This window comes from Ornithorhynchus anatinus, chromosome 10, assembly GCF_004115215.2.
Source record: "Ornithorhynchus anatinus isolate Pmale09 chromosome 10, mOrnAna1.pri.v4, whole genome shotgun sequence".
Classification (NCBI taxonomy): domain Eukaryota; kingdom Metazoa; phylum Chordata; class Mammalia; order Monotremata; family Ornithorhynchidae; genus Ornithorhynchus; species Ornithorhynchus anatinus.
The window spans coordinates 57,035,617-57,053,087 of record NC_041737.1 but is presented as its reverse complement, the minus strand read 5'-3'; the positions used below and the strand labels follow the sequence as shown (position 1 = coordinate 57,053,087).

The 17,471-nt window shown below is 60.4% G+C and overlaps 1 protein-coding gene across 1 annotated transcript; it reads left to right on the top strand.

Moving 5' to 3' along the window:
- Window positions 1-595: 595 nt before the first annotated feature.
- On the top strand, window positions 596-9,765 carry CSAD (cysteine sulfinic acid decarboxylase). Its single transcript, XM_029072958.1, has 15 exons — window positions 596-688; window positions 1,362-1,493; window positions 1,593-1,719; window positions 1,813-1,903; window positions 2,028-2,137; window positions 2,564-2,679; window positions 4,137-4,216; window positions 4,499-4,553; window positions 5,203-5,319; window positions 5,463-5,527; window positions 6,169-6,250; window positions 7,000-7,199; window positions 7,645-7,696; window positions 8,132-8,221; window positions 9,513-9,765. Exons 2-15 carry the CDS (start codon window positions 1,368-1,370, stop codon window positions 9,684-9,686), a joined length of 1,485 nt encoding a protein of 494 aa, XP_028928791.1. The 5' UTR covers window positions 596-688; window positions 1,362-1,367; the 3' UTR covers window positions 9,687-9,765.
- Window positions 9,766-17,471: the final 7,706 nt, after the last annotated feature.

Here is a 17,471-nt window from a genome sequence, read left to right as displayed (position 1 = left end):
CAGAACTCGTGTCCAGCTTGCTATTCATTCAGTCAATCGTATTTAATAATAATAATTAACAATTACGGTACTTGTTAAGCACTTACTATGTGCCAAGCACTATTCTAAGCAGCGGGGTAGATACAAGTTAATCAGGTTGGACACAGTCCCTGTCCACTCACAGTCTCGACCCCCATTTTAGAGATGAGGTCGCCGAAGCCCAGAGAAGCGACTAGCCCAAGGTCGCCCAGCGGACAAGTGGCAGAGCCGGGATTAGAACCCGTGACCTTCTGCCTCCCCGGACTGGGCTCTATCCACTTCTCCGTGCTGCTGTTTGCTTGTGTGCAGGGCACCGTACTAAGCGCTCGGAAGAGTACACCACGACAGTAAACAGGCCCATTCCCCGCCGACCAGACCTGCCCTTGACGAGGGGGTGAACGGCCAATATGGCAGCCTTCAATTCTGACCCACTCTCCCTCCCTCCCTGACCGTTACCCCCTCTCCCCCGCCCCCAACTTTACCCCCCTCCCTCCCCGGGGCTGGTGTGCTTCCCCGGAGACTTATCTCACGTCCTCTAAATCAAATCCAATAAGTCCCATTGCTACCAAAGGTCAGCGGATAGGCTACTGTGGGCCATGTGACCCTCAACCTATACTTGGGCCCCTGGCCTGGGTCCTGCCCACTGCCCTGGCTCTGCTGCTCTGCCGAGGTAGGGTCCCAGCCTGCCCAGATTTGGTGGGGAGGGGGCAAGAGATAGGGGCTGGGACACGGGGGGGTACTTGTCGTGGGGGGGCACAGGGCTGGAAACCCTGGGAGGGGTCGGGGTCTTGAAGGGGCAGGGGCAGAGTTTGGGAACACTGGAAGGGGTGGGGGGTCACCCAGAGGGGGAGGGCCAGGGGCTGGGAACCCTGGGAGGGGTGGGGGACTTTTCAGGGGGAGGGCCAGAGTCTGGGAACCCTGGGAGGGGTGGGGGCCTTTTAGGAGGGGAGGGACGGTGGCTGGGAACACTGGGAGGGGTGAGGGTCTTTTAAGGTGGAGGGGCAGAGTCTGACAACACTCTGAAGGGTGGGGGGGGTCTCATAGAGGGGGAGGGACAGGGGCTGGGACCCCTGGGAGGGGTGGGGGGTCTTATGGGGGGAGGGACAGGGGCTGGAAATACTGGGAGGGGTGGGGGTCTTGTGAGGGAGAGGGCCAGAGGCCGGGAATACCGGGAGGGGCGGGGGTCTTGTTTGGGGGGGGAGGGACAGGGGCTGGGATTACTGGGAGGGGAGGTGAAAGGGCCCTGTAGGGGAGAAGGGGAGTATTCGGGGCCCCTGGGGGAAGAGGGTCAGGGTCTGGGGGCGTCTCTGGGGTGGGGGGGTGTCTCACGGTGTCTCCCCCAGATCCCGATGGCCGATCCGACTCTCCTGTGGCGGCGGGACGGGGACCCCGAGGCCGACGAAGCCTTGCTGCGGGCTGTCCTGCAGCTCCTCCTGGACGAGGCCGTGCGCCGGGGGACCGATGCCTCCGAGAAGGTGGGCGACCCCGGCCCGCGCGACCCCCGGTGACCCCTCCCACCCCCCTCCACGCTCTCCCCCCTCTCCCCACCCGACCCCCCGCTCTCCCCCTCCCAGGTCTGCGAGTGGAAGGAGCCCGGAGAGCTGCGAGGCCTACTCGACCTGGACCTGCGGCCCGAAGGGGAAGGGGACCAGCGCATCTTACAGCGCTGCCGGGACATCATCCGCTACAGCCCCAAGACCTGTGCGTCCCGGGGCGGGCGGGCGAGGGGGTCAAGGTGGGGAGGGGGGCGGCACCCAACCCAGCTGCAGCTCGGCCTTCGCCCCCTCCCCCCAGGTCACCCCCGCTTCTTCAACCAGCTCTTCTCCGGGCTGGACGCCCACGCCTTGGCTGGGCGTTTCATCACCGAGACCCTCAACACTAGCCAGTAAGGGGCGGGGGGTGGGGGGCGCCGGGGTGGGGGTGGGGGGGTGCCCTAGGAGGGGGAGGGGCTTGTCCTGCCTCTCTCCCCCTCCATCCCAGCCACGTGATGTCCAGCCTCTCCCCCTCAGGTACACCTATGAGGTGGCCCCTGTGTTCGTGCTGATGGAGGAGGCCGTTCTGCAGAAGCTGCGGGCGTTGGTGGGCTGGACCAACCCCGGGGGAGGGGTCTTCTGTCCCGGTATCCGGACTCTTCCCCCTCTCCGCTGTCCTTTGACACCCCCCCTTCATTCAAGGGTATTTACTGAGCGCCTACTGTGTGCAAAGCACTGTACTAAGCCCTGAGCATAGCGCTTACTGGGTGCAAAGTGCTGTACTAAGCTCTTAGCACTGTTACCAAGCGTTTAGCACCGTTACTAAGCGATTAGTACAGCGCTTACCGTGCGCAAGGCCCTGTACTAAGCACTAAGCACAGCGGGTACTGTGTGTAAAGCACTGTACTAAGGGCTTAGCGCTATATAACACTAGACAGGCCGGAGGCAAGAAGCGGGTAGGGTCGTCCCCAGCCCCTTCGACTCCTGGCGCCCCCTGCCGGTGCCCTGCGGTATATGTGGGTGGGGGTCGTGGGGAGGGGTCGAAGGTCAGGCCCTGTGTGCAACCCCTGCAGGCGGCTCCATCTCCAACATGTACGCCCTCAACCTGGCCCGGTATCGACGTTTCCCCGATTGCAAGGAACGGGGCATGCGGGCACTGCCCGCGCTGGTGCTGTTCACGTCGCAGGAGGTGCGGGAGCGACCCCGGGGGCAGTGGGGAGGGGGTCGATCTGGGGCCCCCGGCCCAGGGAGCTGCTCCAGACACCTCTAACTCCTCAGTGTCCCCCAGACAGTTATTTTCCCCCGCTGGGGAATCCCCTTGCTGGCCCCCTTGCCTTGCCCCGTCTCCTGCCCACCTTCCATCCCACCTCCTCAGTCTCCTGCCCCCCAACTCCAGCCTCAATCGATTCATTCAATCGATTTATTGAACGCTTACCGTGTGCAGAGCACTGGACTACGCCCTTGGAACAATAAACAGTGACATTCCTTGCCCACAACGAGCATACGGTCTGGAGAGGGGGAGGCAGACATCAATAGAAATAAATCAATGACAGACAGGGATATAAGTGGGGTGGGGCTGGGGGGGGGGGAAGAACAAAGGGAGCAAGTCAGGGGGACGCAGAAGGGAGTGGGAGGAGAGGAAGGGGGGGCTAAGTCTGGGAAGGCTTCTTGGAGGAGGTGTGGAGGAGCTCCACACACCCCTGACCCCTCGGTGGCCCCCAGAAAGATTTTTTTTCCAGGAGGAATCTCCTTGCTGGCCCCCTTTCCTTCCCCAGCTAGCCTCTTCCTCCCACCTCCTCCTGCCCCAAGACCCCCATCCTCGTCCCCACCCTCCTGCCCCCTCTAGCCCCCGCCTCACCAATCTCCATCCCCAGCCTCAAACAGTGGAATTTATTGAGTGCTTACCGTGTGCAGAGCACTTTACTAAGCTCTTGGGAGAATACGATACAATGGGCAGATGCACCCTCTGCCCACAGCGACCTTATAGGAGTCAGAAGGACCTGGGTTCTGATCCCAGCTCTGCCCCTCGTCTGCTGTGTGACCCTGGGCAAGTCACTTAACTTCTCTATGCCTCAGTTCGCTCGTCTGTAAAATGGGGCTGAAGACCGTGAGCCCCATGGGGGACAGGGACCGTGTCCAACCCCATTAGCTTGTATCTACCCCCACGCTTACAACATTGCCTGGACCAAAGTAAGGGCTTAACAAATGCCATTATTTTTATTTTACAATACAACAGATTAGACCGAGAGCCCCAGGCGGGACAACCTGATCACCTTGTATCCTCCCCACTGCTTAGAACAGTGCTTTGCACATAGTAAGCGCTTGACAAATGCCATCATTTATCAGACCCGTTCCCAGCCCAGAATGAGCTTACAGCCTCCTGCCCCTTCTCCCTCCCACCTCCTCAGTCTCCCGCCCCCAAACCCCAGCCCTTTTAATAATAATAATAATAATAATGATGATGGTATTTGATAAACGCTTACTATGCGCCAAGCGCTGTTCTGAGTACTGGGGTGGTTAAAGGCAAATCAAGCTGGACACAGTCCCTGTCCCGTGCTGCAGCGATGGCCCGCGCAGGGCTCGGCCCTCTCAGCATCCTCCAGGCTCGGCTCACCTCCCCTCCCCTCCCTCTCCCGGTCTCCCCAGAGCCACTACTCCATTCAGAAGGGGGCGGCTTTTCTGGGCCTGGGCACTGACAGCGTCCGGCTGGTCAAGGCTGACGAGAGGTAAAGACCTGGGCCCTGTGGTGGGCGGCCGAGCCGGCCCCGGCCCCCGTCCTCCCCCCGCCCCCAGCCCACGCGGCCTGCTTCTAGGGGGATGCCGCCCCGGCCCACCTCGCTCCCCTCCCCCGTCACTCTTTCCCTCGTGTAAGACCCCAGACCCCCTTCCCCATCCCCAGCCTGCTGCCCGCTCTCCCTCCCCGCTCCTCACTCTGTTATCCCCGAGCCCTTTTCCAGCCTCCAGGCCCTTCCCGCCCCTTCCTCACCCAACCCAATTCTCCTTCTTAGGGGGAAGATGATCCCCGAGGAGCTGGAGAAGCAGATTGAGCAGGCGGAGGCCGAGGTGAGCCGGGCAGAGGGTCCCGTCGCCCCGGACCGGGCTGCGGACCACACTCCGCTGACCGCTCTCCTACCTGACCTCCTCTTCTCCAGCCCAGCTTCCCTCTCCTCCCTCTGAGCCTGGGCCCGAAGCGCCTCCTCTCCTCCTCCCTGGGAGCGGTCTCTCCCTTCCTCCGGCCAACTCTAGGAAGCCTTCTCTGCTTTACACACACACATACCTATACATTCTCTCTCTCTGTCTCTCTCTCCGTGTCTCCGTGTTTCCGACTGTGTCTCTCTGTCTCTCTCCAACCCTCCTGCCCCGACTGTACCTCTCTGGATGACGACTGTCCGTGTGTCTGTCCTGCTCCCGCCGCTGCCTGACGACATGCCTCTGTCTCAGAAGCAGCGTGGCCTAGGGGAAGGAGCCCGGGCCTGGTAGTCAGAGGACCCGGGTTCTGATCCCGACGCTGCCGCTCGCCCGCCGGGTGAGCTGGGGCAATCGCTTCAGTTCTCTGGGCCTCAGTTCCCTGATTGGTAAAATGGGGATAAAGTACCTGTCCTCCCGTGAGGACCGCGTCTAATGGGGCCCCCCCAGATTCTAACTCACGGCTCCGGGCCCGAGCGTGGACTTGACCGAGTGTCCGACCCCCCGACCCCCGGCCTCTCCCCAGGGCACGGTGCCTTTCCTCGTCTGCGCCACCTGTGGCACCACCGTCCTCGGTGCCTTCGACCCGCTGCCCCCCATCGCCGACGTGTGCCAGCGTCACGGGTTGTGGCTGCACGTCGATGTGAGTGCCCGGGGGTCCCGGGGAGGTCTGTGGGGAGGGGCCGCGTGGGAGGGCCGCGGGGGAAGGCCCCCGGGGGATGCCCCCAGAGAGGCCGGGCTGGGCTGGCCCCACCCACCGTGCCCCTCTCTCCCCCTCCCCAACAGGCAGCGTGGGGCGGCAGCGTTCTGCTTTCCCAGGGGCACCGGCACCTCCTGGACGGGATCGAGAGGTGGTCGAGGCCCCAGGCTGGGGGGTGGAGGGGAGGGCAGGTGAGCGGGTGGGGTCACCGGGCCCCGGCCTGGCTGGATCGGACTCTGCCGGTCAGCCCCGGGGCCCGGACCTGGGGAGGGATGCCAAGGAGAGGGTGAGCCTGGCTGTCCGGGCAAGCGGCTGTAGCAGAAAAGGCTCGGGGTCGTGGGGTGAGGGGCGAGGCCCAGGCGGAGAGGTCGCGGATGGGGGCTCGGCGGCGGCTGAGGGAGAGGAGCAGGGGCCGGGGAGAGGAGATGGAGAAAGGAGGAAAGGACTGACTGGGGGCTGAGGGGATTTGGGGGGAGGAGGCGGGGGCCGGCTGGGGGTTTGGGGGAGAGAGAGGGTGGAGACCGGCCAAGGACTTAGAGAGCTCGGAACTAGGCAGGCGTGGGAGTTGGGCTGGGGGGGGCCTGGAAGTCAGATAAGGGAGACGGAGGGGTAAGACGGGGGCTTGGGGGTCAGGCTGCGGGGGAGAAGATAGGCGCAGTGGGAAGGAGCGGTGACCGCCAGGGCCTCCCGGGGGGGATTGGGCAGGGACCGGATACACCCCCCGCCCACCCAGGCTGGGGGTGGGCCCGATGCCAATGCAGCGTCCCTCTCCCCTGCCCTCCCTGTCCCCAGGGCTGACTCAGTGGCCTGGAACCCGCACAAGCTGCTGATGACTGGGCTACAGTGCTCCGCCCTCCTGCTGCAGGACTCCTCTGTGAGTGCTGGTCCAGACCCACTCCCCGCTGGCCGACCCGTCCCCCTCTGTCCGGCCGCAGCCCCTCAGTCCCCACTGCCTGGCCCTGGCCCCTTCAGTCCACCCCAGCCTGGCCCAACCCCTCCGTCCAGCCTCGGCCCCTCACTACCTTGTGCAGCCCGGTCCCGGGAGCCTGAGGGGTTCATTTATTCTTTCATTCTTTCATTTAATTGTATTTCATTTACTCATTAATTCAATCATATTTACTGAGCGCTTACTACGTTCAGAGGACTGTTACTAAGTGCTTGGGAAAATACAATAAAACAATAAATGGACACATTTCCTGCCCACAGTGAGCTCACGGACTAAGAGGGGAAGACAGATGACAGTACAAATAAATAAAATCACATTACACATATATACATAAGTGCTATGGTATTTACTGAGCATTTAACTGTGTGCAGAGCACTGTACTAATCGCTTAGGAAAGTACAATAAAACAATAAATGGACCCATTCCCTCCCCACAATGAGCTGGATAAACTAGATCTCCCATCTCCATATGCAGGCAGAAACTGCAGCAAGAGGGATGAAGGTCAGACACGAGGAAGGCCTTTCACCTACTGGGGTGGGAGATTCGGGGATGGGAGGCCGAGGGGGTGTTAGAGGGTCATTTCTTCCCGTCCCCTGCCCCCCGGACCTAAAGAGGGAAGAATGGCCTCTTTCCACCTCAGGATTTGGAGCTCACTGTTTCTCCCCGCCCCCTCCCAGGACCTGCTGAGCCGATGCCACGGGGCGCAAGCCACCTACCTGTTCCAGACGGACAAGTTCTACAGCCCGACGCTGGACACGGGTGACCGAGCCATCCAGTGCGGACGCCGCGTCGACTGCTTGAAGCTGTGGCTCATGTGGAAAGCCCAGGGCGGGCGGGGGCTGGGCCTCCGTGTGGACAAAGCCTTCGCCCTCGCTCGGTACCCGGGCCCCGGGCCCCGGTGATGCCCTCCTACCCCTCCCGTGCCCCGCCTCACCCACCAGTGTCCCCTTCTGCCCCTCTTCAGCTCTCCACCCGGGGCGGGTGGTCCCGTCCGTCGGTCCGACTGCCACCCACCGTCTCTACCCGCCTGGCTGTGATTCTGCTCTTCTCTCACGGTCTCCGTGAGACTGTCACTGTCACTGTCTGTCACGGTTTGTCTGTCACGGTCTGACGGTGTCTGTCAGGGTCTGTCTGTCCTGCTCTGTCACCGTTTTTGTCCGTGACACTGTCTGTCGCTGTCTCTGTCTCTCTGCCGCTCCTTGAGAGTCTCCTGGGAAGTGAGTTTGTCTGTCTGGGGGTTCTGTCTTCCCCGTCCGGCCTCCTGTCTCCGACCCGTGACCCCGGTCCCCCAAGGACCGACAACGCTCCGGCCTTCCCCGCAGGTACGCTGCCGAGGAGATAAAGAAGCGGGTTGGCTTTCAGTTGGTCATGGAGGTGCGTTTCCCCACTCTCCCCTCACCTCCTCCTTGGACGCCCTCCTCCCCCCCCCAGCTAGTGACGTCCAACCTTCTCCCCTCTTCTTCCCCCACGCCCCTGGATGGCCCCTTCTCCCTTCCTCAGACCCTCCCGCCACAGACACCCCCTCATCCCCTCCTCAGACAATTCCTTCTCTCCTCCTCTGCCCTCCCACCCGTGAATGCCCCCTTATGCCCTCCTCAGACCCTCCTACCCACGGACAGCCCCTTATCCCCTCCTCAAAACCCTTCTGACCCCGCCCCCCTCCTCTGCCCCCCCGACCAGACACCCCCTTCTCCCTTCCTCTGCCCTCCCACCCGTAGACACCCCCTTATCCCCTCCTCTGCCCACCCCCTGCCCCCTTGGACCCCTACTTCTGCCCTCCTTAGGCCCCCCTCCCTCTTTTCCCCCCAGCCCGAGTTCCTCAACGTGTGTTTCTGGTTCGTGCCACCCAGTCTGCGGGGGCAACAGGAGAGCCCCGACTACGTGGAGAGGCTGGCCAAGGTGGGCATCTCCGGGGGCGCCCCTCACCCTGCCCCCAAGCAGGACCGGGTCGGGCCGGGCCGGACCGGGCGGGCTGCAGGGCAGGACCCGGCCGCTGGGGGGCGCAGGCTTTGTCTGTTGCCGCCACCTGGTGGCGACTGGCGGGATGTCCCTGTGCCCAATTCCTCCTCCGAGTAATAATAATAATAACGTTGGTATTTGTTAAGCGCTCGCTATGTGCAGAACACTGTTCTAAGCGCTGGGCGAGATACAGGGTCATCAGTTATCCCACGTGGGGCTCACAGTCCTCATCCCCACTTTCCAGATGAGGAAACTGAGGCCCAGAGGTGTGAAGTGACTTGCCCAGAGTCCCGCAGCTGACAAGTGGCAGAGCCGGCATTCGAACCCATGCCCTCTGACTCCCAAGCCCGGGCTCTTTCCACTGAGCCACGCTGCTTCTAATAATCGTCGCATCTGTTAAGCGCTTACCGTGTGCCAGGCACTGTACTAAACGCCGAATACAAGTCAATTAAGTTGGACCCAGCCGCCGTCCCTTGTGGGGCTCGCGGTCTCAATCCCCATTTTACAGACGAGGTAACTGAGGCCCAGAGAAGTGAAGTGACTCGCCCGAGGTCACACAGCGGACAAGTGGCAGAGCCGGAATTAGAATCCAGGTCCCGTGACCCCCGGGGCTGGGCTCTTTTCTACTCGGCCGCGCTGCTTCTCAGGCAGAGGGGTGACCTCGGGCAGCTTCCACTCCCACGGTAGCCGACACCCCATCTGTAATTTGGAGATTAAGACTGTGAGCCCCACGTGGGACAGGGACTGGGTCCAACCTGATCAGCTGGAACCTACCCCCACTCTTAGGACACTCAGTACTGAGTGTTCACAATGTGCAAAGCACTGTACTAAGCCCCTGGGGGGCCCACAATATAACAGAGTTGGGAGACAGGTTCTCTGCTCACAAGAGCAGAGAGAAGCAGCGTGGCTTAGTGGCAAGAGCCCGGGCTTGGGAGTCAAGAGGTGGCGGGTTCCAATCCGGCTCCGCCACTGAGCAGCTGTGTGACTTTGGCGAAGTCCCTTGACTTCTGTGTGCCTCAGTTACCTCATCTGGAAAATGGAGACTGTGAGCCCCACGTGGGACAACCTGATTACCTTGAATCTCCCCCAGGGCTTAGACCAGCGCTCGGCACATAGAAAGCGCTCAAATGCCATCGTCATCATCATTATTATTACTGTACTTTCCCAAGCCCTTAATACAGTGCCCCGCACACAGTAAGCGCTCAATAAATCCGATCGACCGTCCTGCCAGGTGGCCCCCACTCTGAAGGAGAGGATGGTGAAGTCCGGCTCCATGATGATCGGCTACCAGCCTCGGGGGAGGCTCGCCAACTTCTTCCGCCTGGTCCTGGGCAACCCGGCCGTGACCCCGGCAGACGTGGACTTCGTGCTGAGCGAGCTGGACCGGCTGGGTCGGGACCTGTGACCTCGGCCGGCGGCCGCCCGCCCCTCCCCACGCGTCTCCCTTCTTTCCCTATAAAGTCTGAGCACCGATGAGAATAATAATAACACTGGTATCTGTTAAGCGCTTCCTAGGTGTCCAGCACTGTTCTAAGCGCTGAGAGAGATACGAGGTGATGAGGTTGACCCGCGCGGGGCTCACGGTCTTCATCCCCATTTGACAGATGAGGGAACTGAGGCACAGGGGAGTGGCTTGGCCAAGGTCACACGGCAGACGAGGGGCGGAGCCCGGATTCCTGCCACTACGCCACGCTCCTTCTCGCTACATCACGTACCCTCTTGGCTCTCGCGGGGAGTTACGAGCCAGATCGCTGGGGTCCATCTCATAAATTGGGTTGGGTTGATGGTTCGAGAGGCTCCCAGCCTGGAGTGAGGGAGAGGCAACAGACCCTTCCCTACTGGCACCAGAAAACATTCATTCAATCCTATTTATTGAGCGCTTACTGTCTGCGAAGCACTGTACAAAAATCTGGACAAACACCCTGCAAAACATCCTCTAAAAATTGGCAATCAATCGACGGTGTTGATGGAGCGCTTAAGGGGTGCAGAACACTGTACTAAGCGCTTGGGAGAGGACAAGCGGGACGGGAAGCGGCGTGGCCTAATGGATAGAACACGGCCTGGGGGTCAGAAGGATCTGGGTTCTAATCCCACACTCATCTGCTGTGGGATCGGGGCAAGTCACTTAATTTCTCTGTGCCTCAGTTACCTCATCTGGCCAAGTGGGACAGGGACTGTATCCAACCTGATTAGCTGGCATCTCCCCGCGGCGCTTAGAACAGTGCTTGACACATAGTAAGCACCTAAATTCCCTCATTATTATTATTATAATTCCAATGTAACAGAGCTGGTAGACCCGTTCCCTGCCCACAAGGATGACTTGTCTGCTGTGTGACCTTGAGCAAGTCGCTTCACTTCTCTGTGCCGATTACCTCATCTCTAAAATGGGGATTCAGAATAAGAGTGGCATTTGTTAAATCACTCACCATGTGCCGAGCACTGTACTAAGCGCTGGGGGGGGGGGGGAGATACAAGATCATCAAGTCCCACGTGGGGCTCACAGTATGAGGAGGAGGAAGAGAAAACAGGTATTGGAATCCCCATTCTGCAGATGAGGGGACCGAGGCACAGAGAAGTTAGCCAAGATTACACAGGAGATGAGTGGTGGAGTCAGGATTAGAACCCAGGTCCTCTTTCCCTTAGGCCGCACTGCTTCCGGTGGGTGACGCTAGTGGTAGAAATGACAGTAATTGCTAAGTGTCTACCTGGTGCACAGCACTGTTCTAAGCGTTGGGAAAGAGTACAGAGATAGGAATTAGACATGGAACGTGTATCTTGAGACGCTCAGTCTATAGGTCAGGGAGGGGACTGGAGACAAACACATCCGGAGCAACGAAACAATAAACCACTAAAACAGCATAAAGGACAGAGAAAAGCAGTGTGGCCTAGTGGAAAGACCTCAGGCCCGGGAGTCAGAGGACCCGGGTTCTAATCACAGCTTCACCGCTTGTCTGCTCTGTGACCTTGGGCCAGTCACTTCACTCCTCTGGGCCTCCACTCCCTCACCTGCCAAATGGGGATTCGATACCTGTCCTCCTTCCTCCTTAGTCTGCCCCCCGTGGGACCTGATTATCCTCTAGCTCCCCCAGCGTTTAGTGCAGTCTTTGATTCATAAATAAGCGCTTAAATACCTCACTCGTTATCATCAGAAAGGATGGGGACAAATATGCAATATGCAAAATAAAAACGGAAGTCAGTAAGGATCTGGGGTGGGAAGATCAGAATTCCAAGTCTCCTGCTGCAGATTGGTAAAAGTAAGAAGACATTTTTATTGAGCTGCCAGGAGGGATAACAGGTTGACTTAAACACTTAAGTAACATTGCCTGCCCACGTCTTTGGCGGGGACAGAAATTGTAAGAAAAGACACTTGATCCGTCACGGTAAAAAATACGGTTGGGGAAAAAAGAAAGATTTCCTTTCGGAAGATCCCAGCTTCCGCCGTCCTTCGCGAAGCCGTGTGACCTATCAGGATAAAGTCCGGGCCTGGGAGTCGGAAGGATCTGGGTTCTCATCCGGGCTCCGCCGGTTGTCCGCTGTGTGACCCTGGACAAGTCATTTCACTTCTCCGGGCCGCAGTTCCCTCATCTGTAAAATGGAGATCAGGGCTGTGAGCTCCACGTGGGAAAGGGACTGTATCCACCCCGATTAGCTTGTATCCACCCCGGCGCTTAGTACAGTGCCCGGAATATACTAAGTACTTAACAGATACCCCAAATATTATTGTTGTCTGCTGGGTGACCTTGGGCGAGCCACTTAACTTCTCTGTGCCTCAGTTCCCTCATCTATAAAATAGGGATTAAGACTGTGAACGCCATGTGGGGCAACCTGATGACCTTGTATCTAACCCCGCACTTAGTGCTTGGCACATAGTAAGCGCTTAACAAATGCCATCATTATTCGTTATTATGATGATTATCTGTAAAACGGGGATTAAGACTGTGAGCCCCACGTGAGGCAGGAACCGTGTCCAACCCGATTATCTCATATAATAAAGTATTTGTTAAGGGCCTGCTAGGTGCCGAGCGCTGTTCTAAGCGCTGGGGTCGATACAAGGTAATCAGGTTGTCCCACGGGGGTGGGCTCACAGTTTGAATCCCCATTTTACAGACGAGGTAACTGAGGGCCGGAGAAGTTAAGGGCTCGCGGTTTTAATCCCCATTTTACGGACGAGGTAACAGAGGGCCGGAGAAGTTAAGGGCTCCCAGTTTTAATCCCCATTTTACGGACGAGGTAACAGAGGCCCGGAGAAGTTAAGGGCTCCCGGTTTTATTCCCCATTTTACGGACGAGGTAACAGAGGCCCGGAGAAGTTAAGGGCTCCCAGTTTTAATCCCCATTTTACGGACGAGGTAACAGAGGCCCGGAGAGGTTATGGGCTTCCAGTTTTAATCCCCGTTTTACGGATGAGGTGACAGAGGGCCGGAGAAGTTAAAGGCTCCCAGTTTTAATCCCCATTTTACGGACGAGGTGACAGAGGCCCGGAGAAGTTAAAGGCTCCCAGTTTTAATCCCCATTTTACGGACGAGGTGACAGAGGCCCGGAGAAGTTAAGGGCTCAGACTTTTAATCCCCGTTTTACGCACGAGGTAACTGAGGCCCAGAGAAATTGAGGGCTCCCAGTTTTATTCCCCATTTTACGGACGAGGTAACAGCGGCCCACAGAGGTTAAGGGCTCCCGGTTTTAATCCCCATTTTAGGGACGAGGTCACAGAGGCCCAGAGAAGTGAAGCGGCTCGCCCAAGGTGACGCAGCGGACAAGCGGCGGAGCCGGGATGAGAAGCCACGTCCTCTGCCTCCCAAGCCCGGGCTCTTGCCACGAAGCCGCGCCGCCCCCAGGACCCGCCCCGGCGCCCCGTCCAGCGCCCGGCCCGACGGCAAGCGCGTAACAGACGCCGCCTTCTTCCCCCCGCCCCCCGGCCCGCCGTCGGTCCCCCCCCGGGCCCCGATACCCGGGTTGGCCGGTCAGGGCCGGTCCAGCAGCACGGCCAGGGCCTCGGGGTCCACCGGCGAGTCTTCCTGGCTGAGGAGACGGAGCAGGCGGGCGGGCGTGGCCGCGGGGCCCTCGCGGTTCCTCCAGAGCATGAGCATGGCGAAGACGCGGGCGCCGGCGGTGCCGTGGTCCTCCTCCACGCGGTCCAGCTGGTGCCGCCGCAGGTCCAGGAACTCCACGCCCACCTCCCGCCACTGCCGTCCCAGCTTCCGTGCCAACCTCATCAGCTGCCGCTGGCTGACCACGCGCTCGCCTGCCGGGGGACGGGGGGCAACCCGTCAGTCACGCCGTCCGTCGGCCGTCTCGAGCGCTCCGCCGCCGTGCCGGCGGAGCGCTCACTACGTACTAAGCGCCGGCCGCAAGCCAACAGGGTGGGAAGCGGTCCCTGGCCCGCTACCCAGAAGCGAAGTCGCTTCACTTCTCTGGGCCTCGGTTTCCTCAGTTGTAAAATGGGGATAATAATAATAATAATAACAATGTTGGTATTTGTTAAGCGCTTACTATGTGCCGAGCACTGTTCTAAGCGCTGGGGGAGATTCGGGGTAATGAGGTTGTCCCACGTGAGGCTCGCGGTCTTCATCCCCATTTTACAGATGAGGGAACTGAGGCACAGAGAAGTGAAGTGACTTGCCCACAGTCACACGGCTGACAAGTGGCAGAGCCGGGGTTCGAACTCATGACCTTTGACTCCCAAGCCCGTGCTCTTTCCACTGAGCCACGCTGGGGATGAAGCCCGGAAGCCCCACGTGGGACCGTGTCCAACTCGATCACCTCGCACGATAATAATAACGATGGTATTTGTTGAGCGCTTACTATGTGCAAAGCACTGTCCTAAGCGCTGGGGGGACACAAGGTGATCAGGTTGTCCCACCCGGGGCTCACGGTCTTCACCCCCATTTTACAGATGAGGTCACTGAGGCCCAGAGGAGTAATAATGTTGGCATTTTTAGTAATGTTGGTATTTGTTAAGCGCTTACTAGGTGCAGAGCACCGTTCTAAGCTCTGGGGGAGACACAGGGTCATCAGGTGGTCCCACGTGAGGGACATTTTACAGATGAGGCCACCGAGGCACCGAGAAGTGAAATGACTTGCCCAAAGTCACACAGGTGGCAGAGTCGGGATCAGAACCCATCCCGGCGCTCAGTCCAGTGCTCGGCACACAGAAGCGCTTGAAGCAGCGTGGCCTAGCGGAGCCAGCCCGAGCCGGGAAGTCGAAAGGAGCGGGGTTCGAATCCCGGTTCCGCCGCTTATCCGCCGTGTGACCTCGGGCAAGTCGCTTCCCTCCTCTGGGCCTCGGTCACCTCATCTGGAAAATGGGGATTGAGACCGTGAGCCCCGTGCGGGACGGGGGCTGCGACCAGCCCGATTAGTCTCTATGGGCGTGTGGGTGATGATAATAACGATGGTGTCTGTTAAGCGCTTACTATTCATTCAATACTATTTATTGAGCGCTTACTATGTGCAGAGCACCGTACGAGGCGCTTGGAATGTATAATTCGCCAGCAGATAGAGATAATTCCTGCCCAACGACGGGCTCACAGTCTAAACCTCTAGTTCGTGGCTCCGTGGGAAGAGCCCGCGCTTGGGAGCCAGAGGTCATGGGTTCGAACCCCAGCTCCGCCACTTGTCAGCTGGGTGACTGTGGGTGAGTCACTTCACTTCTCTGGGCCTCAGTTACCTCATCTGGAAAATGCGGACGAAGACCGTGAGCCTCACATGGGACAACCCGATTGCCCTGCATCTACCCCAGCGCTTAGAACAGTGCTCCGCACACAGCAAGTGCTTAACAGATACCAACATTATCGAGTCAGGGTGACTCTCCCCGGTGCTTAGCACAGTGCTACGCACAGAGTGAGCGCTCGGCAAATTTGTTCCCTTTTTTAACGGTATCTGTCAAGGGCTTACGACGCGGCAGGTCCCGAACTAAGCACCGTGGCACCGGTTAAGCGCTTACTACGTGCCAGGCGCTGTACTAGACGCTGGGGCAGAGCCAAGCTCATCGGAGAAGCGGCGTGGCTCCGCGGAGAGAGCCCGGGCTTAGGAGTCGGAGGTCGTGGGTTCTAATCCCGGCTCCGCCACCCGTGAGCTGTGTGACTTCGGGCCCGTCGCTTGACTTCTCGGTGCCTCGGTGACCTCAGGTGGAAAATGGGGATGAAGACTGGGGGCCTCGAGCGAGACCACCCGATTACCCCGTATCTATCCCAGCGCTCAGAGCGGTGCTCGGCACATAGCAGGCGCTCAACGGATACCAACGTTATAGGTTAGACGCAGCTCCCGTTCCACCCGGGGAAGCACGGTCTTCATGCCGCTCGCTCCGTCGTACTTTCCCGGGCGTTGGGTACGGCGCTCCGCGCGCGGCCAGCGTCCGAATGACCGAACCGCGGTGGAGGAAAGTGAGAGAGGTGAAGTGACCCGGGCCGGGTCGCCGGGTCGCCGGGTGACGGGGCCGGGATTGGAACCCGCGACGTCCGACTCCCAAGCCCGCGCTCTCTCCACTGAGCCACGCCGCTTCTCCGCTGAGCTTGGCTCTGCCCCGGCGTTCGGCACAGCGCCCGGCCCGTGGTAAGCGCTTAGCTTCTCTGTGCCTCGGTCACCTCACCCGCTAGGGCCCGAGCGCTCCATCGGCGGAGGCCCCGCCGCCCGACACCCGGGGTCCCGGCCCTTACCGCTTTCCGAGGTCAGCGGCGGGTCGGGGGCGTCCCCGGGGGCGGCGGCGGCGGCCTCTGGGGCGTCGTGCAGCCGGTCCAGGAGGTGGAGGGCGGGCATCTGGCGCAGGACCCGGGCCACCACGGCCAGGGCCCGGTTGGCGTAGTGGCCGGCCAGCAGGCGGGGGAGGTCCTCGCACGTGGCGGGCTGCAGGACCCCCCAGCCCGGGGGTCTCCCGCCCGCCTGCCGCAGGAGCAACTTGAACTTGCGGAGCTGCCCCTCGTCCAGCTCCTGCAGCACCGCGTAGATCCGCAGCTCCGGACACATCGCGGCTCACACGCTCACCCGCCGATGGACCGATGGACGGACGGACGGACGGACGGACGGACGGACCGACTGCCTGCAACGGTGGGGGTTGGAGATGTGCGGGGGACGGGACCCTCCCACACTCCTCCTCCTCCTCCCCTTGTCCCCCTCCCTGTCCCCTTCCTCTTTCTGCCCCCCCACTTCCCCCTTCTCCTCCTCCCCCAACTCCTGTCTCTCCTCTCCCTCCTCCTCTTTCCTCCTCCTGTCCCCTCCCTCCCCCTTTTCGTGCGCCCCCTCTCCCTCCTCTTGCCTCCCTCCTCTTCTCCCGCCCCCTCCTCCTCTTCTCCTGCCCCCTCCTCCTCTTCCCGCCCCCCTCCTCCTCTTCTCCTGCCCCCCTCTTCCTTCTCTTCTCCCGCCCCCCTCCTCCTTCTCTTCTCCTGCCCCCCTCCTCCTTCGTCCTCCTCTTCTCCTGCCCCCTCCTCCCGCCTCTCCCTCTCCCTCCGGCCCCGCTCCTCCCTGCTCCTCTTCTCCTGCCCCCCTCCCCCTCTTCTTGCCCCTGCCCCCCGACCGGCGGCCCCCGGGTCCGGCCTGTGCTGACCCCTCGGCCTGCTCCGCCGCCGTTGTCCGGTCCCGCGCTTTTGGGCCTCTCCGGGAGCCGTAACCCTGCCCCCACCCCCGTCCCGCCCCCATCCCCACCCCCTTCCCGCCCCTTTAAGTCACCGCTCTGCCCACACAATAAGCGCTCGGTAATAATCGTGTTGGTATCCGTTAAGCGCTTACTCTGTGCAGAGCACTGTTCTAAGCGCTGGGATAGATACGGGCTCCTCAGGTGGTCCCACGTGAGGCTCACAGTCTTCACTTTCATTTTCCAGATGAGGTCACCGAGGCCCAGAGAAGTGAAGGGACTGGCCCACAGTCACACAGCTGACAGGTGGCGGAGTCGGGATTAGAACCCACGACCTCTGACTCCTAAGGTCTTTCCGCTGAGCCACGCTGCTTGAGCGATTGATCGAGAGAGAGGGAGGGTTGGGGAGGGGGGCGCCGGGGCCCCCCTTTTTCCTCCCTCTCCACCTCCGGGGCCTTCGGGTCCGGCAGCCAAAAAAATGGTTTTTCTTTTTTCCCTTTCGTTTGGCCTTTGCTAGGCGCTTACCGTGTGCCAGGCACCGTACTAAACGCCCGGGGTGCATCAGGTGGGACGCGGTTCCTGTCCACAGTGGGACTCACAGCCTTAATGAATTGTCCGTTCCAAG

What these genes read in the sequence shown, in the direction of transcription:
- CSAD (XM_029072958.1), top strand. Translation starts at nt 1,368, where the DNA reads ATGGCCGATCCGACTCTCCTGTGGCGGCGGGACGGGGACCCCGAGGCC. An exon ending in TTGAGCAGGCGGAGGCCGAG is followed by an intron (nt 4,554 to 5,202) that starts GTGAGCCGGGCA and finishes GCCTCTCCCCAG; the next exon opens with GGCACGGTGCCTTTCCTCGT. An exon ending in GCTTTCAGTTGGTCATGGAG is followed by an intron (nt 7,697 to 8,131) that starts GTGCGTTTCCCC and finishes TTTTCCCCCCAG; the next exon opens with CCCGAGTTCCTCAACGTGTG.